The 22,355-nt window shown below is 45.0% G+C and overlaps 2 protein-coding genes and 1 pseudogene across 2 annotated transcripts; all 3 read left to right on the top strand.

The window, feature by feature from the left end:
• Positions 1-4,893: 4,893 nt before the first annotated feature.
• LOC127679883 (olfactory receptor 13C7-like) lies at positions 4,894-5,850 on the top strand. The gene has a single exon (XM_052175470.1). It carries the CDS (start codon positions 4,894-4,896, stop codon positions 5,848-5,850), a length of 957 nt encoding a protein of 318 aa, XP_052031430.1.
• A 4,637-nt stretch (positions 5,851-10,487) lies between these two features.
• On the top strand, positions 10,488-11,100 carry LOC127680237 (cell division control protein 42 homolog; annotated as a pseudogene).
• A 10,141-nt stretch (positions 11,101-21,241) lies between these two features.
• On the top strand, positions 21,242-22,204 carry LOC127680729 (olfactory receptor 13C7-like). Its single transcript, XM_052176373.1, has one exon. It carries the CDS (start codon positions 21,242-21,244, stop codon positions 22,202-22,204), a length of 963 nt encoding a protein of 320 aa, XP_052032333.1.
• The last annotated feature ends 151 nt before the right edge of the window (positions 22,205-22,355 follow it).

Here is a 22,355-nt window from a genome sequence, read left to right as displayed (position 1 = left end):
AGGAGCAGGAGGAGGAGGAGCAGCAGCAGCAGGAGGAGCAGGAGGAGGAGAAGGAGGAGGAGCAGCAGCAGCAGGAGGAGGAGCAGGAGGAGCAGGAGAAGGAGGAGGAGCAGCAGCAGGAGGAGGATAAGGAGGAAGAGGAGGAGGAGGAAGAGGAGAAGGAGGAGGAGAAAGAAAAGGAGGAGGAGGAGGAGCAGCTACCTTCTCTCTTAGGGCTCTGGCATTTTTATACCTTCTCAAGAATCCCCAGAATTCCAAATGTAAACTTATCTTCAGGTGCTTAAAAAATGTCCCTAACAGAGCACGAGATAAATCCTAGTGAACTGCTGTGCACAATCTGAAGCAGCCCCATATCCCACAGCTGGGATTAAAACAAAACATTCACATAACATTTATACGTTTTTAAAGAAATCAAAATTTCACTACAACACTCATACATAATTTTTAAAGAGTAAGAATGCAAAGGGTTCTTGCAAAAGGGACAGAATGAAGACCTCATCTAATTTTAAACAGGCATCGGGTATGTCTTCTTAACAGGAATTTATTTCAATGATTTCCTTTAATGGATCCATTCAAGGAAAGTAAATCCATAAAAATAAAAATAAAATAAAATAAAATAAAATAAAATAGGGGAATGAAGAGATAGCTCGCTGCTAAGAGCACTGGCTGATCTTCCAGAGGACCAGGGTTCAATTTCTAGTACCCACATGGCAGCTCATAGATATCTGTAACTCCAGTTCCAGGGGCTCTGACACCCTCACACAGACATGCATGGAGACAAAACGCCAATGCATGTGAAATACAAATAAAAATAAATTCATAAAATAAATGCAAAAGAATGACAAATGCAATAAAAATGACATGTGAATCAACTAATGAATGGAGAAACAGAACATGGTGCAGTGAGATTCTGTTAGGAATAGGAAGAAATGAAGAAATAGGAAGAAATGAAGTGCTGGCACACGCCACCGCACGGAGGAACCTCAGACTCAGCAATAGGCAAGAGAATCCAGGCACAAGCTTGAGGGGGCCTCTTTGTGCTGCTCACAGCCAGGAGGAACAGAGGCACCATACAGCCTGCAGCCTGGCCTGGGTGGTGGCCACCATGCTGCAGAGGGGATGGCTAGAGTTAGTTAAACAGGGTGGGGTGGGGCATCTGTTAAAAACACTTCCACAGTTCTCCAAAGGTGAAGAGGAGAACTGCTGATAGTAGTCTGTAAATTCAAACCTTTCCTGTCCCCTTATCCCTTTGCTGTGGGGAGGGTTTCCTTTTCATCCCAAATCCTTAGTAGCCATCCCAGAACCTACAAGGAACAAGAGGACATTGGGACAAAACAGCCCTCAGCTCTTTTTTTTCTTTTTTTCCTTTTATTCGATACATTCTTTATTTACATTTCAAGAGTTTTTCCCTTTCCTGGATCCCCCCTCCCCGAAAGTCCCACAAGCCCTCTGCCCTGCCCTGTTCCCAATCCACCCCTTCCCACTTCCCTAAGTGGCCCCAGCCCTCAGCCCTTAGCCTGCCACATCTTAAGCAGCTGCTGCCTGGGAGCTTCAGAGGTACAGCCTGGCTGCCTCAGCTATGGCGAACCATCACCCTCTGGTGGTCAAAGCAGTTAGGAGGTTGTTATTCCCCTATTCCTAGGAAGACAAGCAAACACACAGGGGACAGAGGGCAGAAACTCTTTTACATTCCTTTACAGAAGGAGTTCAGATTCAAACAGGAGTGTCTGCAACTCTTTAATTGGATTTGTGGAACACAGGCCCTAAATTCCTGGGAGGCCTTTCGGCAAACTTTAAATTGCCTCTGGGATTAAGACTGCCTCCCAGACAACTAGAAGGCTAAACTTTTCCAGGATCCTTGATAGGCCCTCTGGAGAGCCAGGCTAAGGGCAGAGGGCAGAAAGCCCAGGACTCAGGCTAGGCACAACTCCAGCAGCCGCTGGCGAGGGGCACCTCCAGCTGTCTCCCCACTGCTGTTTCACTGGACATGGGGAAGGGCAGCTAGCAAAGGGAGCAAGAGCCCCTCCCCCACCACAGCCAACCTTATACTCCTTCCTCCCTGTGCCCTCTGATAGGACAACTATCTCCCAAGACAGTTAAACAGAATCACTGTGTATTCCAGACCAAAAGACAAGGCTGGGTCAGGCAAGCCCAATATAAGTCATTGAAGCCATCTTTCCCCCCCAACCCCAAGCCCTGAGAACTCCCAGCATCCTCCTGAGCCAGAGGGCTTCTACTGGGTGAGCTCCCACCCCACCATGGACTTGTCTGCCCAGTGGACACAGGCAGGGCTCTCTCTGTGGCCACACCTTCTTCAGGTAGGTGAGAGAAGGGGCAGAGATGGGATCTGAGGACAGATGGAACCCAAGGCTAGACCTTGGTTCTGACTTCCACATCTCCCAGGTTCTTCATAGAGGAAAGGAGCAGACATGTCCAGGATGTCCCAGCTGGTGCAGGGGTGAGGCGGGCTGAGGGGGCAATGTACAGGGACAAGAATAAAGCAAAGTCTCTGCTTAAGGGCAGGCTGACTGTCTAATCATCAAGGCTGAGGAGAGAATGAAAGATGTGAGCTATGTATCATGTGATGAAAACAACAGGGAAATGGTTTTTCTAGAAGAGTCATACAGTAAAGGAAGAGAAGTTACTTTAGAGCATCCCTGCCTCAGCTCACACCTCCACACACAGTGCTGCCCCTGCCTCAGCTCACCCCTCCACACACAGTGCTGCCCCTGCCTCAGCTCAACCCTCCACACACAGTGCTGCCCCTGCCTCAGCTCACCCCTCCCACACACAGTGCTGCCCCTGCCTCAGCTCACCCCTCCACACACAGTGCTGCCCCTGCCTCAGCTCACCCCTCCACACACAGTGCTGCCCCTGCCTCAGCTCACACCTCCACGCACAGTGCTGCCCCTGCCTCAGCTCACCCCTCCACGCACAGTGCTGCCCCTGCCTCAGCTCACACCTCCACGCAGAGTGCTACCCCTGCCTCAGCTCACCCCTCCACACACAGTGCTGCCCCTGCCTCAGCTCACACCTCCACACACAGTGCTGCCCCTGCCTCAGCTCACACCTCCCACACACAGCTCTAACATCTCTGAAGACAGATCTCTTTTTCTTCAGCAATTCCTGATGCCTATAGTTCCGCTGCCCAGACAACTGCACGGGGAGAGCTCCAAACTGGGTCTGCTTTCTCTCACCCATCTTCCCTAGCAGCAGGGCAACAGTGAAAGACAGTCAAAGCTCCGCTACAGGGCAGATTTCTTAGAGGAAGGTTTGATACATCTATAGTCTATGAGAGTCCTAGGGAGGGTGAGAAGGGCCAAGGCTTCTCAACTGAACCTTTACATCCTCAGTAGACACGGTCTGACACAAACGCTGGGCAAGAACATACAATGATGAGGGGCAGGCTGGGGAAGGAGAGAGCCACCTGGGCCAGCCTACAGCTTTCTCAGAGCTTCAGTTTCCCTGGTGTTTTAAAGCATCTCTCTCTCTCTCTCTCTCTCTCTCTCTCTCTCTCTCTCTCTCTCTCTCTCTCACTCTGTGTGTGTGTGTGTGTGTCTCTGTCTCTGTCTCTGTCTCTCTCTCTCTCTCTGTCTCTGTCTCTGTCTCTCTCTCTGTCTCTCTGTCTCTCTGTCTCTCTCTCTCTCTCTCTCTCTCTGTCTCTCTCTCTCTCTCTGTGTGTGTGTGTGTGTGCATAAACCATGTCACAGTGCTCATGTGCAGGTCAGAGAAGAGAGAACAACTTGAATGCCTTGATTCTGTTTTTCCATCCTATGGGTCCCAGGAATTGAACTTTCCTCAGGCTTGGTGACAAGCTTCTACCCACTGAGCCATCTCTCTGACCCCGCTTTCCTAATCTTTAACTCGAAAAGTCAAGGTTTAAGGTTTTCTCTAATGGACAGGTCTGCAGTTCTTCTGTCGCTACAATGCATTGTACATGTGGTTCCCTCCTGGCGCAAGACCACTGTAAGCCTTGAATTGTTTTCCTTACTTTGGAGAATGTGTTTTGATGACACCACAGTGGCTTTAATGGTCAAATCAGGTACAGAAGAGCCTGAGTTAGGAGCTGCAACTTACAAAACTGCTCCAAAGCACAGAATACAGTCACAGGGAGTACATAGGAAGGCACAAGGGGCACTTGTCCTTCATAGGTATGGAGCAGACTGGTCCTATTGTCGAGCTATTGCAGAGGGGATAAGTCCATGCTTCTGTAAAAGCCACCATCTCCAGCAGTCCCACCATGACCAGCAGCCCACAGACTCTACTGATAGTGCCAGCCAGGAGCAGCATCTATCAAATTCACAAGAAATGAAGGACAGGTACTGTACAACAAACAGAAATTCTCGCTAGACTTTATTCTGCCTGGCCACTGTATTCTCTCTCTGTGACACTAAGTTATCATCATAATGTTATTGTGAGGGCACAGAATTAGAGGTACAAGAGTGAGAGAGATCACACCAATAGCTAACATTACCAAGAGCAGCAGCAGCCCAGGAAGGGGCAGGAACACTCTGGGGCAAGCAGGGCAGCCAGATTAGTCCAAGTTCTTCCTCTGTTCTGGAGCTGTGCAGCATCCTTCTGGCTCCTCCTTTGAGGTTCTCATGTAGTCCTGCATCCATGAATAGACACACCCCTTCCCTCAGGCATGCTGGCTCCACCAGCCTGACTATGCCTCAGGCATCACGCCCCTCCCCCATCATGGTTGGCTATCAAAGGCTTTCTGTGCTTGAACCAATGCATTCTGACCTCTCAGGCCACCTAATAGGGGATTGTACCCTTCAACCTTGAATTTACATTTTAATTATATATTCTAGAACCATGCCTACATCCTGGTCCTAATGAGCAAGTACTTGCTGTCTCCTGTTTTCTCAAGAGGGGAGGAGAGAATGAGATATGGAAGCAGCCAATCAGTCCACGGTAGCTGAATTTGTCTTGCTGGGCTTGTCAGATCACCCAACACTGGAGAAGACCTTCTTCGTGCTCATCCTGCTGACATATCTAGTGATCCTGCTGGGCAACGGGGTCCTCATCCTGGTGACCGTCCTCGACTCCCACCTGCACACACCCATGTACTTCTTCCTGGGGAACCTCTCCTTCCTGGACATCTGCTACACCACCTCCTCAATCCCCTTGGTCCTGGATGGCTTTCTCACCCCCAGGAAGACCATCTCCTTCTCAGGCTGTGCTGTGCAGATGTTTCTCTCCTTTGCCATGGGAGCCACGGAGTGTGTGCTCCTGGGCATGATGGCGTTTGATCGCTATGTGGCTATCTGCAACCCCCTTAGGTACCCCGTGGTCATGAGCAAGGCTGCCTATGTGCCCATGGCCGCCGGTTCCTGGGTGGCTGGTGGTGCTAACTCCTTGGTTCAGATCTCCCTTGCGGTACAGTTGCCTTTCTGTGGGGACAATGTCATCAATCACTTCACCTGTGAGATCCTGGCAGTCTTAAAGCTAGCCTGTGCCGACATCTCCATCAATGTCATCAGCATGGGGGTGGCCAATGTGATCTTCCTGGGGGTCCCTGTCCTCTTCATCTTTGTTTCCTACATCTTCATCCTCTCCACCATCCTGAGGATCCCCTCTGCTGAGGGCAGGAAGAAGGCCTTCTCCACCTGCTCTGCCCACCTCACCGTGGTACTGGTCTTCTACGGGACCATCCTCTTCATGTATGGGAAGCCCAAGTCCAAGGACCCACTGGGGGCAGACAAGCAGGACCTCGCAGACAAGCTCATCTCCTTGTTTTATGGGGTGCTGACCCCCATGTTGAACCCCATCATCTACAGCCTGAGGAACAAGGATGTGAAGGCTGCTGTGAAGAATCTGGTGGGTCAGAAATGCCTAATTCAGTGATAGTGAGGGAGTGGGTTATTTCCTAGTTCTGTGCACACCAGGCTCAGCTGGGAATGATCACTTATTCAGCACAGCCCTGCTTGCTAGTCCTGTAGATCAGTTTGGACTGAGTTCTTCATGAGTGACTGAGGCTCGACCATGAACTCTTTAGAATAAAGACACTGGTTGTACAAAATGGCCCAGAAGCAAAAAAAAAAAAAAAAAAAAAAAAAAAAAAGTGCTTTAAAAATGAAGTGTTCTTTGTATGCCAACAAAATAAGCAATAAAAACTGGGAAAAATATACTTCTTTCTTTGTCAGTAAAGTGTAATTGGGATGTGTATGTTAGGACTCCCCTCCCCCCACCATACTATTGGGAAGACACTGTGAGAAGAACTCACTAGTTTTATTTTTCTTTACACTCTTTCTGTGTGTCCCAAACTGGTCTGGAATACATAATCCCCCTCTGTGATTAGACCACTCATTCCACCTCCAAAGTTTCCCCTCACCTTCTTTGTTAGTCCCCACCTCTGATCCCATGGGACTCCTAAGTGAATTCTAGAAAGTTTTCTTCTCTCTATAAAGTTCAGATAATAGAGTATGTATTTGATTTTACATCTGGTCTTTTTTCTTTTCCACATTCATCTTTTAGATATTTTACCCAGTGGTAACATATATTAACAAAAAGGGTCATGAATTCACATGGGGAGCAAAGGAGAGGAAGGGAGATGGATAGGGAGAGGGAGAAGGAGAGGGGAGGGGACGTGAGGGAGAGGGGTAGATGTGATACAAATACAGTATACTCATGTATAAAATTCTCAAAAAAATTCTTAAAAAAACATTTGATATATATAAAGCAGAGATCAAATGGAATGTTAAAAATTTAAATATATGACAGGATTTATGACCCAACTTTTCACTTTAACAAGCTAGAAAAATAACAAAGTAATCTAATATGGGCAAAAGAAAATTATAATTCAAACAAGTATAGCAAAGCGGGAAAGCGGCAATAGAAAACATTAACAAAGCCAAGTAGATACTATAGAAGACAACAACGTTGATAAATCCCTAGCATGACTCAGACAGCGATAGAAAGATGGACAGACAGATGACTGATAGACAGTACACTATCAAAATCAAGAATGAAAAAGAGTTACTGCTGACTTACAGATATCAAATGACAGTAACAAGAATATCATGAATTACTTTAAGGACATGAAATTTGACTATTTAAACGACATGTACAAGTTCTCTGAAAAAATCCAGTTTACAAAATCCAGTTTAAAAGGGAGGAGCTCTGTGTCTGAGCGTCTGCACTGTCTGATCCTCAGACAGCAGGCTCAGGAGAGAGGACACCTGGATGTTTCAGAAGCAGGAAACGGAGAGGTTGTTTTAAATAGGAAATAACTGTACAGCAAATGTGGAAGAATTCGATGGAACTGCCTAGAGGAGCCGCGAAATGCCACAGAAGAGCTGGGCGAGCCCTTCTGCTGGGAGTTACATCACTACAATGTCCAGAGAAGCGAGGACACTAAGAGACTCCACTTGTGAAGTTTCAGAGGGGAATAAGAACTCTGTCAGGACTTGGGCTAGAGGCTACTCATGTGGCTGTGGTCAAAACACAATGTAGCTTCAGCTGTCCCCTAGGCCCAGATCAGGGCTCAGAGTTGGTCCACCAGATATCTGTATCATCTGTGAATGGTTGGGACACACCAAAGGGCCAGTTCTGCAGATCCAAAACTTCAGGATCTCTGTGACTCAGGGTAACAACAGGATAACCCAGAGGAGTCCAGATGAGGATCCAATATTGATGGTGTCACAGAAGTCATCCTCAGATCACCTGGGAGAGTGAGAGACTGTCTAGACCAGACCTCCCTGTGGGCAGGTCTGTTAGAGGTTGTCTTGATTGCCTTAACTGGCATGGAAAGACCCAGCCTGAAAGCAGGCAGCACCACCGCTCCTTGGTTTTGGGCCCTGGAACTGTAGGAGAGTAGAGAGAGCTGTGTGCTAAGCGTGCAAAGAGGGTTCGTGTCCCATCTGCCTTCATTCCTGTATCTCACGCGGCTGCCTTTCCCTCTCATCCACACATCTCCATTTAATACTCGATGTCATTTTAGCAGGCCAGCCCATCCTGCTCCTCTCACCTTACTCTTTCCTTTTCTCTCTTGTCATAGTCTCTGCCTCAGCCTCCCAAGAGTAAGGACCGTCCTACATTATCTGTTAACTTATTTTCATCTCCCATCGTCAATCCACCTTTACCCAAAATTTCATCATATCTCCATAATCTTTTTCCTCTACAGTTTCCACTTCTATTTGTATATCCCTACTGGTTTCCCTCTGTCTTCCCAATATTAATCATGTCTTAATGTGGTTTTCTTCCTTTCCTGGTACACACAGCACTATCAATGTGTACTATCAGTTTTACTCCCTGAAATCCTTATCTCATGGATGATGTTGTGTAGGACATACATGGTATGTACTCACTTATAAGTGGATATTAGCCATAACATACAGGTACCATGTTACATTCCACATACGCTAAGAAGTTAAAGAATGAAGGCCCAAGCAAGGATGCCTAACTCTTACTTAGAAGGAGGAATAAAATAGTCATAAGAGGCAGATGATGGGAGGAAACTAGAAGGGAGGGGTGGGAAGGGGAAGGGGGATTCAGGTTCAAGTGTGGAGAAGGATAGGAGAGATGACTAGATGACCAGGAAAATGAATGGAAAGGCCCAGGGAACTTTCTCTTAAGTGGATCAAACATGAGGTCACAAGGAAGTCTCAACAAGAGGTCAACAAAAAGTCCAGGAAAACCGGACTTCTTATATTCTATATGACTATTGTAGATTAAAACTGGAACTCAACAGAAAGAAAATCCACACACTCCTGAATCAAACAACACTCTACTGGAAAATGAATAGACTACTGAAAAACTCAAGAAGGAAAAAATGTAAGAGTCCTAGGTGTCCCTGGATTGTCCTGTGCTGTTTGCATGTTGATGCTAATTCTGCTCTCCTGGATGGTGCTGAGGACAAGGAATGAGTCATACTCAGGTGACTTCTTGTGAACCAATCCCCTAGTGAATAAAGGAGCCAATCACTGGGCAAGTAGGTGGGATTTCCGGGTTGGAGAGGGGAAGAGAAGCAGCAGGAGGGGGTTACCTCCTTTTGGACAGGGATAGTGCAAGGACAAGTTGTAGCTACAAGTGTCTCCCGGTTTCATTGGCGGATCTGTCAAGATTCACCACCAGAGGATTTAGATTTAATGAGGCTTACAAGTTAGGATTTTAGTTGCTGCACCCAGTGATTGAATTACCTTTGTTTCTGAACTAAGTTTGTGTTGTGTTTTCCTTCACACTGCAGCTCATCTGGTTTCAAGAGAGAAAGGTACAGCAGCAAAGCATGGGTTTGCCGGATGTGGACCACAAAGGCTGGGGGGATTTGAAGCATGGGGCTGGCGTGGAAGTGACCTGCAAAGGGGAACATAGCAAGCTGGGTGGAGATGTTTGGGGAGCTTCAGGCCAGAGAGTCTCCACAAGATAAAAACAGGCCAGCCATTGCCTGCCAGTGTGTGGCCAGCCAGCCCCATGGGGCAGAGAAAGTTGCTGGCACAAGCGCTGGAATGACTAGGTCGATTTTTAAAAAATATTTTCGGCAACCCCTAGGTCTGAAAGAAAATGAAGACACAGCATGCCCAAGCTTATGAGACACAGTGACAGTAATGGTGAGAGGCTGCTGAGCTTCAAGTGTCTGTGCTGGCAAGTCACAGAGGTCTCAGATTAGTGACTAAGTAACTGCACTGCAGGGCCAGGGCAAGACTAGGGCAAATCTAACACACAGGCATTCGGTTGTAAACAAATAGTTACATCAGCGTGGAAAGAAATGAATAGAAATTAAACAATGTAGTCAATGAAATAGTGTGACTTTTGAACAAGACAAGATAGCAGAGAGTGAGAGGGAGGAGGAGGGAGAAATATCCAAATTTATACAACTTGAGATGAAAAGGCAACCATGACAACAGGTACCACTGAGAGTCAAAACTCATGAGGGCATACCTGAAAACTTGAAAAGTCTAAAAGAAATGGATAGATTTCTACATGCGGATGACATAGCAAAATTACATCAAAACGAGACAAGTGGTTTAAACATATCTGTAACAAGCAATGACATTTAAACAGTAATTTAAAGGCTCTGGAGTGAAAAACCTCAGCTGAATTAATAATTGGATTTCTCCAGACCTTTCCTTCCTTCTTCCTTCCTTCCTTCCTTCCTTCCTTCCTTCCTTCCTTCCTTCCTTCCTTCCTTCCTCCATCCCTCCCTCCCTTCCTTCTGTTTTTTTTTTTCTCTCTGCCTCCTAAGGGCTGGGATTAAAGGCATGCACCATACACCTGGCCCTCCTGACCTTTAAAGAAGAAGCACAATAATTAAATGTGTCTTACATTATTCCTTCAAATACAAAAAGGAGAGCACTTTCAAACTCATAAAGTCAGCACCATCCTGCTATCAAAACACAGATAAAGGCACAGCAAAAAGAACATCACAGCAAGTCCCTGTAAGGCAGCCAAGGAGACCCCGCACAGTGTTACCAACTCCCTGACAGAGAAGCTGAGGTCAACATCTAATTTTAAATATTAAAAATGGATACAAAACTATTTTTGCAATGCTGATGTTTAAGTGTGTTGGTGATGGTGCTGCTGGTAAAAAAAAAATGTCTCCTATTATCCTACATAAAAAACAAATTTCCATCAGAATTGTACCAACTATTTTTGACTACTAAGCAGTCACAGTTTTGATTGGTGGAGAGCCATATACTCTTGGACTTTTTGATACTGCCAAGCAAGAGGATTATGACAGACTACAACCGCTAAGTTATCCACAGACAGATGTTTTTCTAGTATGTTTCTCAGTGGTCTCTCAATCCTCATTTGAAAATGTAAAAGAAAAGGGAGTACCTGAGAGATCCAAAGACTCCTTTCCTGCTTGTTGGAACCCTCGTGGATCTCCAAGATGACCCCTGTCCTATTGAGAAACTTGCCAAGAACAAACAGAAGCCTATTACTCCAGAGACTGCTGAAAAGCTGGCGCAGGATCTGAAGGCTGTCAAGTATGTGGAGTGCACAGCCCTCACACAGAAAGGCCTACAGAATGTGTTTGATGAAGCAATGTTGGCTGCCCTGGAGCCTCCAGAACTGAAGAAGAAAGAGTCACAGGTGTGTGCTGCTCTGACGGCCTCCAGAGCCCTTTCTGCACAGCTGCTGTTGTCATCATACTAAAAGCAATGTTTAAGTCAAACTAAAGATTAAAAATTAAAATTCTTTTCTGCAATAATGACAAATGCCCAGCACCCATCCACACACACTCTTGCGAGGCAAGGCCCACTAGTATGCTCCCCTTGACCTTCCAGTAATAGTTCATTTTGAGGAGCTGGAGAGATGGCTCAGCAGTTAAGAGCACTGATTGCTCTTCCAGAGGTCCTGAGTTCAATTCCCAGCAACCACATGGTAGCTCACAATCATCTGTAATGGGATCTGAAGCCCTCTTCTGGGGTGTCTGAATACAGCAACAGCGATAGTGTACTCACATATATAAAAAATAAATAAATCATTAAAAAATAGTTAAGTTTGAAGAATTATGTATTGTCTGAAAAGCAATGAGTGCTAGAGATTGTTTACTTGTTTTTTAAAAAAGATCAACAAAAATCCCCACAAATATTTTGTTTTGTTTTGTTTAAAACCAAGGCATGCTTGTGTTGACTCTAACAGACTAATTTAAGTTGTCAAAGCTGCTCCCTGGTTCCATTTTGGAGAGCAAATTGGGGGCATCTTGGTGTCTTCTGTTTCAGTTTTAATTTGTTTTTTCTCAACCCTTCTCTCCTTTTGGGGGTGTGTGTGGTTGTTTCTTAAACTTGCATTTTAAAATTTGTTAACCAAGGAGAGCCTGTGTCAGGGTAGAACAGATTATTTCCACATTCCACTCCCTAGGCCTAGTTTAGCTAATGTGTCCCCACCTGGTGCTCTTAGGAAGGAGTACAGCAATGCCTGGTTTAATAACATACTCCATCTTGGAAGTTGCCTTTTCTATCCACCCTTGAGTGGATCCAGGCTTTGATGGAACACATGACACTGGGTGGACGCTGTGATGCTCTCTTTCTAGGATGCAGTCTACATGTGACTGTGACTTTCAAGGGTATTAGTATGCCATTTGCTGATCTGGGGAGAGGGATAATTTCTAACTTCCTTCATTGATAAGTGGAAAAAAGTGTATTGTGCCCTTTGAAATACACCAAATGGATAGAGTTCCTAATTTTAAAAAGAAGTTCTTTTTGCCTGTCAGTCACTTTGTTATACACATGCACTTAGCATAGGTTTACAACTCACTGTAGTGTTCCTGGAGTAAGCTGAAGACCTGGAACCTAGGGTTCCTTAAGGGACGGTGTTAGGAAACACACCATTACTGATGACGGACATCTCCTCTCAGGTGATGAGGTTACAGGCCTGCTTCATTAAGAAACTATGAGCGTTGGGGTGGGGAGCAAACTTTCAACCAACACGGGGACCAGTCAGGGATTTGCCCTTTTGTTCTTCCATGCCCACGAGGAACCCTTGAACAACTGGTTGAAGCTCTCTCAAGAAAAATGACGACAGCCTCATGACTCTAAGTGTTAACAGAGACTTTATCAGATTGTTCTGTTTGCAGGCTCCAGTTTTTAAAAATGTTTAGGTAATCTCCTTCCTCAGTCCTGATCATGTGGATTCGTTAGTGCCGATCCAATGCTTTCTTGTCTCTCAACTCTTTGTATATGAATTCTTTCAGATGTATTAAGTAAACAAAACCCTTCACTTAAAGAACACCACATCACCTATCAGTCTCCCTTTCTTGTGTCTCAACTCTTTGTATATGATTTCTTTTCAGATGTATTAAGCAAACAAAACCCTTCACAAAAAAGAACAACACATCAACTATCAGTCTCCCTGTTGAGCACAGATACAGTAATTCTGAATAAAATACTCGCAAACTGAAATAGGGACACATCAAAAATATCATTCAACATGATCCAGTTGACTTCACCCCAAAAGCGAAAGGATAATTCAACATGCAGAAGGAAATAAGTGTCATATACTTCATAAATTGACTTGAGAGAAATGGCACAGTCACTTCAATTGATGCAAGAGGGGACCTTAACAAAACCCAATGATCATTCATGAGGAAAGCCTTGAAGAGACTAGGAAACAAGGGAGCGTAGTGAAGGGTTTGTATGACAAACCTGTAGTCAGCATCATGCTAAATGCATTTCCATTAAGATCAGAAACAATGCAAATATGTCCACTCTGTCTACTACTGCTCAGTGTAGTGGCTGAAATCTCATTACTGCAACTAAGTAGAAGTAACCTAATGGGTTTACGAATAGGAAAAGCAGGATCAAAACATCTTTATTTTCAGATGATGTACACAAAAGAGATCCTAATATGTGGGCCACGGAGAGGGATCAGTGACTATAGCCAACTGCTACCAAGCTTGATGACCTGAGTTCAATACCTGTGGTGGTGGTGGGAGTTCAATCCATGGTGGACAGTGAGAACTAGCTCTTGCAGGTCATCCTCTGACCCCTGCATGCCTATGGTGATACACAAGTGCCTATACATGCACACCAAAAATAATAAATTCAATTAAAAAATAACTAAAAGAGACCTTAATAAGAAAAAAAAACCCCTTAGAGTTCATAAATGCGTTCAGCAGAGTGGTAGGAGACAAACTTAACCTGCATGCCAATGAGAAACAGACTGAGAAAGAGATCAGGGAAACAATTTCATTTCCAGTGACAGCAAAACAAAACAAACAAACACATAGAACAAACATAACCAAGGAAGCAAAATGCCTTAACGATGAGAACTGTAAAGACACTGGAAGAAGGGAACTCCTAGAGAGAAGACATTAAAAGGTCAAAGGCCGCCATGTTCTCCCATGAACTAGAAGGATCAATACCGATACCGCTAAGATTCCTAGGTCAACAAAAGCAGGCTACAGAGTCAGTGCAATCCCCATGAAACTTCCAAACAAAAGTGTAAAATCTACCATCGATCTCACAGCTTCAGAAGGGTGATTCTAACTGTACAGTTCATTCTAGTGTATATTGAGTCTGATGAATTTGGTGTGTGATTCTTTATTTGTGAGTTTTTTAAAGAAATACAGCTTATAAAGATGAACAATATCTTTCTTCAAACTGTATCAGTGAGGTTTGGTATTACTGTGATGAAAAACCATGATCAAAGCAACTTGGGGAGAAGAAGGTTTATTTGTTTGTTTGTTTGGTTGGTTTTTCACTCATAGTTAACACTTGGTTATCAAAAGCAATGAGGGCAGAAACTCAGGCACGGCAGGAATTAGGAGATGGAGCTGATGCAGAGACCATGGAGGGATGCTGCTGACTGGCTTGCTCCCCATGCTGGCTCAGTCTTCTTTCATAAAGAACCCAGGACCACTAGCCTGCCATTGGAACCCCTTCCCCTACCTGGATTGCCTGGTTGGACCTCAGCAGAGAGGAGGGTCCTAGCCTTGCTGGGATCAGATATCCCAGGAAGGAGTGGTACCCAAGGGGGGAGGGCTTCCTCTTCTCTGAGAAAAGAGAAGGACAGTATTAAGGGCAGGACCAGGAAGAGAGGAGGGAAAGGGATGTAAGTGAATTTAAAAAAAAGAATTATTGGGAAAAAATCAACTCCAGACAGAGCAAAGACTGAACATAAGACATAAAACTCTGAAACTGCAGGAGGAAAGAGCAGGTCAAAGTAGACAGTGAGGGAGAGTGAAAGTTGATCAAAAAAAGACTCACAGGACATGGAAAAGGAAGAGACCAAGGGGGGCATTAAAAGGTTTGGGTTGGAGGCAGGGAGGGGAACGGGGTGAGGACCAGGTGTGGAGCAGCAGGAGAGGGCTGGGAGAGATACTAGAAATCAGTGCTGGAAGGGGGCGTCTCTGGGGTGAGCTGTGGACCTGGGATGACCCTGTGTGTGGTGGGGAGGAGGGGAAGGATCCCAGCAGTCTATGCAGGTGACCCTAGCTGAGACTCTCAGCAGCTGGGCATATGGAGCCTGAAGTGTCCACCTCCTGTACCCAGGCAGGACTTCCAGTGGATGGAGGAGAACATGAACCCATCCACAAAACTGTTCATCCAAAATTTGTTCTTCTTACAAAATGTGCAGGAATAAAGATAAAGCAGGGATTAGGGAATGGCTAATGACTGACCCAGCTTGAGACCAAGCACAAGTGAGATCCCTGACTAAAATGATGTTCTGCTATGCTTGCAGACAGGATCCTGGCATAACTGTCTTCATCCAGCAGCAGATGTAAACAGATGCAGAGACCCACTGCCAACCATCAGACTGAGCTCAGGGAGTCCTAGGAGGAATTGGGGGAAGAACTGAGGGAGTCAGAGGGGTCAAGAACTCTACAAGAAGACCTACAAAATCATCTAACCTGGGCCCATGGGGGCTTGCAGAGACTGAGCACCAACCAAAGATCTAGGCCCCCTACACATTTGTAGCAGATGCATACCTTGGTCTTCATATGGGTCCCTAACAGTTGAAGCTTGGGCTCTTTGTGACTCTGTTGTCTGCCATTAGATTTGCTTCTCCTAACTGTCAGGCCTCAGTTGGAGAAGATGCACTTAGTCCTAATGAGACTTGATGTGCCAGGCTGAATTAGTACCCATGGGGGTCTTTCCCTTCTCTGAGGAAAGGGGGAAGGGGTAACGGAAAGAGAGGGGTTGTGAAGGTGGGACTAGGAGCAGAGGAGGGGGGAACTGTGATCAAGATGTAAAGTGAATAAATTAATTAATGAAAAAAGGCTTAAAGGGATAGAGGCAGCAGAGGGGTGACAAAGATAAGGGGGGGAGAATCCTTTACATTTTTTGGAAAGGCCATAATGATAGCAAATACTTGGCATACTGAATTCTTTTTAAATTAAAAAAAAATGTAGCCCTAGCTGAATTGAAACTCACTGTATAGACCAAGCTGGCTTTGGACTCACAGAGATCCTTCTGCATCCACCTCTCGAATGCTGGGATTAGGGATGTGAGCTACTATACCAAGCCTATACACTAATTTAACACCATTTTAAATGCTAAGTAAAAATAATCAAAAGTATTACTTAGATGCCTCGGTAGCATATGGAGAAATGTTTGTTCCTAACTTGTACCATATAGAAAAGCTAGATCACTGTGAATCACAAATCTAAACCAAAGGTAAAACTACAAAGTTCAGAAAGAAAATATCTTCATACCAGGAGTAGACAATATTTTATTAGAATACATATGAAAATTAATAGCTAGAAAACATCAATAGAGTTGATCAAAATACAAGATAGTTCAGTAGAAGACACAATTAAGAAAACATTTGTACACATCAGACACGGTGAGATGCTGAGGCAGGAGGATCAAGGGTTCCAGACCAACCTAGACACAGTAAGACCTCAACTCAAAAGAAATGTGTGAACCACAAAAGGGAGGCTATGTACACTTCACATAGCTGAAGAAGGTCAGATTGCTAAACAAATAAGGAACTCGACATGTTTTCTTAAGCACTGAAAATAATGGATATAAAATGTCTGAGTGGACAATCTTCAAAGGAAAATATAGAAGTGACCAGGAACAAAATTAAAACAGCGCTCAACATCCCATAGTCCAGAAATGCAAATTAAAGTGAGTTACCCCCACACCTACCAGGGTAGCTAAAACTCAAAAATTGTCCACACTAAATGTGGGCAAGGCCAGGGTGCAATGCACACAACACGTTTGTAAAGTGTCTGCCCAGTTCTTATAAAAAACTAAACACATCTCTGTGGTGTGATCCAGCAGCCCTGACCTCAGGTGTTTAGCCAATGAGTAAAAGAAATGGATACAAAAGTCTTGTCCCTGACAGTAACAACTTTATTTGTTAAGGCTCAAAATGGAAACAGCCTTGCTGACTGTCAGCAGGAAAGATGGCGTCTTGTGCAGTAAAATGCTCCTTTGGGGTAACAGGGAACCTAATCAGTGAACCTCATTTTGTGCTCCTCTATGTCTATTCTCAACATAGGTCTGACTTTCTTCTGACCAGAAGCACAGCTCAGACCATCTTCACATAATTTCCATTCCTCTGCCTCCGTCCCGATAGCTTCCTTAAACAACTGCCTTCTGGTGAGGGCCTCCCTGTGGACCACATGCAGACGGTCTGCTTGATTCATCTCCTGATCCCCACATCTTCCAAGACCTTGCAGATATGATGTAGAGACCACCTTTTGGTGTCTAGTGTGACCCCATAGAACATGTTCCCTGCTAGGTCTCAGGAAACTTGCTTGGAAATGATCTAGTCTCCAATGAAGTCTTTGGCCCTGGGACCCCTTACTCTCTGCCTCTGGCTCTCTGCCCATTAGTGGAGCACACAGGTCCCTAGGTGGCTCCTCTTTACCTGTTGACCCTGTGAGGTCCAGCTCCCTCTCTTTAAGTTCTGTGGATGACACACTCCTGCCATGCTGCCTTTCCAAGGCCACGCTAAACTCATACACAAAATCTGCCACACCAACCCCAATAATCTGTGTGACAAGTTTCAGAGACTGAGGCATTAGACTTTAAAAGAAGGACGTCTCTTGGAATTGGTTGTGGTAATCTTGGCTGAAGCAGACCTACTGAGCCGTAGTTCTCATGGCAATTTTTCTGTTTTGTTCTCTTTCATTCCTTTTCTTAGTTACAGGTTCCTGGTAGCCTAGGCCATGATCTTAAGCAAGAAGAATGGGTAAGAAACCATTTCTTGAGATGGGGCAACATACATGATGTAATCTCTGGGGAAACCAATGCTTTACTCTTCTTTTTTTTTAATTTGATATATTCTTTATTTACATTTCAAATGATTTCCCCTTTCCAGGATCCCCCCTTCCCAAAAGTCCCATAGCCCTCTTCCCTTGCCCTGTTCCCCAATCACCCCTTTCCACTTTCCTGTCCTGGTATTCCCCTACACTGCTGCATTGAGCCTTTCTAGGACCAGGGACCTCTCATTCCTTCTTCTTGGACATCATTTGATATGTGGATTGTGTCTTGGGTATTCTGAGCTTCTGGGTTAATATCCACTTATCAGTGAGTGCATACCATCTGTGTTCTTTTGTGATTGGGTTACCTCACTTAGGATATTTTCCAGTTCCAACCATTTGCCCAAGAATTTCATGAATTCATTGTTTTAAATAGCTGAGTAGTATTCCATTGTGTAAATATACCACATTTTCTGTATCCATTCTGCTTTATTTTAAATAATTTACAAAATTATTATGATAGATAAAAACTTTCTCAACAATAAAATATCATAGGACTACATGTGTGTGACCAGAGGTGAGTTTTGGTATATGGTAAAGAAAGTCTTAATTAGAGAAAGTTAAAGGCAGGCAGTGGTGGCCCTTGCCTTTAATCCCAGCACTTGGGAGGCAGAGGCAGGCAGATTTCTCAGTTCGAGGACAGCCTGGTCTACAGAGTGAGTTCCAGGACAGCTATGGCTACACAGAGAAACCCTGTCTCGAAAAAACAAAAACAAAAACAAAACAAAACAAAACAAAAAATTAAAATAGTTTAAATGTATGTGTTGAAGATTTATAAAAAAAATCAGGCATTAGATGTTAAATAATAATTAACCATATGATGCTGGAAAGTTAGGTCAGCTGTTAAGAGCACTGACCATAAAGATTTACTAACCTGTTCTTAGGAATATGCCACTAGCCTTGGATGACTGCCCTATTGAGTACATCCTTTTAGAATTTTAGTATTTTGATGATTTATATTATTAATAATGTTGTTACCTGTTCTGTTTATGGTTCACTGAACATGTAGTGTCAGAGTCGTAATGCTCAGATGATTTTTGTATTTTACTGTGCCAAATGATTTTTGTTGGTATTAGTGATTGTTTTGCTGGATACGGTTTCTAAGAGTTGTTATGTTTGGTTTTTAATGTATAAAATCCTCTACTTGAGAGCTACAAAATACACTCAGATTCAAACTGCCTCTGTGTTTGTTTCTGTTTGTCACCACCAAATCCTTACCCACCTAGACTTTGAGGACCCTCAACCCAGGGGCCCCTATACCCAACTGGGGGGGTCCGTGGCAGAAACCTAACTCCTTTCCAGACCAACACTGTCCTGGAGCCTGCCTTCTTCTCAAAGGCATGAGCTATATTACGTTTGCAGAAAGCCTAGCAAGGAATGGGCATATCTACCCTGCCATCCTCAGTAACAGTGGAACATCAGAAGGAGGAGACAGCTCCCGGGGTGCTTCATTGTAATTGGATGTTGGGGACATTGTCCCAGAGGGATAAGAAGTTTCCCAACTGTTCCATTCTGTTTGTAAACTTTTAATCACTCAAGGGAGTGCAGGACTCCAAGGTATAGCACTGGTTTCAAATCAACATCCCTCTGTATTGGTGCCCATTCTGCCTGAAATAGAACGGAGACCAAATGTAGAAGACAAACTTTGAGCTTTTTCTTCATATCAGAGGTGACATCTTCCTGCCTGGGCCCCTTAAACCTCTGTGGCTATTTCTGGCCTGGAACTTCCTTAGCTTCAAGTAGCCCTTCTCAATAGGTTTCTGAATAAGGTAAGTAAGGATTCCCATAAAAGCCAACTTCAACCTCTCATTAGCATGTCAGTATTCCTAGTGTTTGACTTGACTTTATACAGACTGTACTTAAGAAGAAAATAAATGAAGCAGTTTCAAGGGTATGACCAAGGCTGGGGGCCCGATTGGACCCCTCTGGGATCTGAGAAAACTGAGAGTCAAGAGACTTATAAAGTCTGTTAGTCTGAGTTCCCGGGCGCACCCCGCTTGGTAGACTGGCCTGTAACTCAGAAGGTTCCCATCTCACGGTGACCTTCCACAAGCTCAGGCAGTTGAAGGAGGAGAAAGACACAATCATATGTGTGAGAGAATGCTGGCTCCTTACATGTGGAGAATTTCCTGATGTTCCACAGTTCTACAAACATACAGTAGGCTGATTGGGAATTTACTGAGCTCTTTCACAACCAGGAACTGAAAGGCAGTGTGCCAATGTTGTTCAGGAAAGGATCTAGAATGGGACAGAAGGTTGAAAAAAATTTTTATGGGTAGAGTTAGTGTTGCAGTAGAAGTCTGGGTGACAGGCTGACTCAAAGTATCAAGGACTCTCATATCCACTGAGGCCTGTGGATGCCTATCCAGAAGGAAAGAAAGCTAGCAGTATGACATCACACACACACACACACACACACACACACACACACACACGTCTAAAAGAACTAGGTTCCCAGGAATCCATTGTGGAACCATTGTGGATTACTGGGGCCTCCCCTCAATTTATCTTCAAGAAAAACTATTGGGGACATGTCAGAATTTTCAGAGTATAAAGTCACCTAGGAAGACACCCCCTGCTTTGTTAAAGCTCTCTCTATACAACCTTCCCTTTCCCTTAAAGACACAGTGGAATACACTATCAGTAAGAGAGCTTCTATGAGGTCCCTTTCACCAATGCCCTTTGCTGAACCCCTAAGTTCTTCCTCTCTACTAAGGCAGTAAGTCTACCTAAGACCAACCTTGGGTCCTTGAGATCATCTTAGCAACCATTACACCCACACACTGGCTGATCAACAAGCATTTTTATGCTTGGATATTCAGAAATAGTGAGTAAATTAATGGAGCATGGACGGATGGATGGATGGATGGATGGATGGATGGATGGATGGATGACAAGTCAGTGGGCAGAAACAATGGGGCTGGTGGTTACTAGAACCAAATGGATAGAAACAAGGTGTGTTTTATCTGAGAAGGACCTGGATCAAAGCTATCCTTTTGGCTGTGTGGTGGCTTACAACTGTAATCCCAGCACTCAGGAGGCTAAGGCAGGAGGATTGCCATGAGTTTCAAGGCAAGCCAGGGTAGCCTGAGTAAGACTCAGAAAACAAACTAAAACAAACAAACAAACAAACAAGATAGAAACAGAATGGAAAGAGAAAGGAAAGGGAAGGAAGGAGAAGAGGAAGAGAGGGAAACAGAGAGGGAGATATATAGAGAGGCAACTTATGTGACATCTGTCACAAAGCACGGGTAACATGAAATACATTTAGTCACTTCACTGAGTGACAGCTGAGCTGTCATATAGGACACAATATGAACACAGTGACAGGTTTTGGGTGTCATTTTATTGATCAGATGCATTCAATTAACCAAATTGGTGATGTTGGCATCTTTAACTCACAATCATCAATACTGATTTTGTTGCTTGTCTCCTTGCAAAGAACCCCTGCCGTGGGCTTTCAGAACCATCTTCTGATCACTGGAGTTGCAGGGCTGATGCCCTGGCCCTGTGCAAAACTAAAGATGTCAGACTCAGACTCAGACCTAAGAATTTGCTTCAGTTATCAGAAGAGACAGCATGGAAAGTAACAACCACACCTCCTCCCCTGTGTCCCACTTCATCCTCCTGGGCCTCTCTGCCCACCCAAAGCTAGAGAAGACCTTCTTCGTGCTCATCCTGCTGACGTACCTGGTGATCCTGCTGGGCAACGGGGTACTCATCCTGGTGACCGTCCTCGACTCCCACCTGCACACACCCATGTACTTCTTCCTGGGGAACCTCTCCTTCCTGGACATCTGCTACACCACCTCCTCGGTTCCCCTCATTCTGGACAGCTTCCTGACCCCCCGGAAGACCATCTCCTTCTCAGGCTGTGCTGTGCAGATGTTTCTCTCCTTTGCCATGGGAGCCACGGAGTGTGTGCTCCTGGGCATGATGGCGTTTGATCGCTATGTGGCCATCTGCAACCCCCTTAGGTACCCAGTGGTCATGAGCAAGGCTGCCTATATGGCCATGGCTGCCAGCTCCTGGGCCTCTGGAAGCATCACTGCCACTGTTCAGATATCTCTAGCAATGAAGCTACCCTTCTGTGGGGACAATGTCATCAATCACTTCACCTGTGAGATCCTGGCTGTCCTGAAACTGGCCTGTGCCGACATCTCCATCAATGTCATCAGCATGGCGGTGGCTAATGCAATCTTTTTGGGGGTCCCTGTCCTCTTCATCTTTGTCTCCTATGTCTTCATCCTCTCCACCATCCTGAGGATCCCCTCTGCTGAGGGGAGGAAGAAGGCCTTCTCCACCTGCTCTGCCCACCTCATCGTGGTGATCATCTTCTACGGGACCATCCTCTTCATGTACGGGAAACCCAAGTCCAAGGACCCCTGGGGGGCAGACAAGCAGGACCTCGCAGACAAGCTCATCTCCCTCTTCTATGGGGTGCTGACCCCCATGTTGAACCCCATCATCTACAGCCTGAGGAACAAGGATGTGAAGGCTGCTGTGAGGAACCTGCTATGTCAGAAACACTTCAAGTGGTGACAGTGAACAGACCTCCATGGTTCTTGTCTCCCTGTATAATCTTTAGTAAGGATTCTACTGTAACTCTCAATACTCAGAAGGGCTCTGTATGAATAGGTAATTCTTCTGCCTCATTCTAGAAGGAAATCCTCAAATCTGCAGTCATTTCACT

This window comes from Apodemus sylvaticus, chromosome 3 (genome assembly GCF_947179515.1).
Source record: "Apodemus sylvaticus chromosome 3, mApoSyl1.1, whole genome shotgun sequence".
Classification (NCBI taxonomy): Eukaryota; Metazoa; Chordata; class Mammalia; order Rodentia; family Muridae; genus Apodemus; species Apodemus sylvaticus.
The sequence above is the reverse complement of the archived record's forward strand: the minus strand, read 5'-3'. Positions and strand labels throughout refer to the sequence as shown.

What these genes read in the sequence shown, in the direction of transcription:
- LOC127679883 (XM_052175470.1), top strand. Translation starts at nt 4,894, where the DNA reads ATGGAAGCAGCCAATCAGTCCACGGTAGCTGAATTTGTCTTGCTGGGC.
- LOC127680729 (XM_052176373.1), top strand. Translation starts at nt 21,242, where the DNA reads ATGGAAAGTAACAACCACACCTCCTCCCCTGTGTCCCACTTCATCCTC.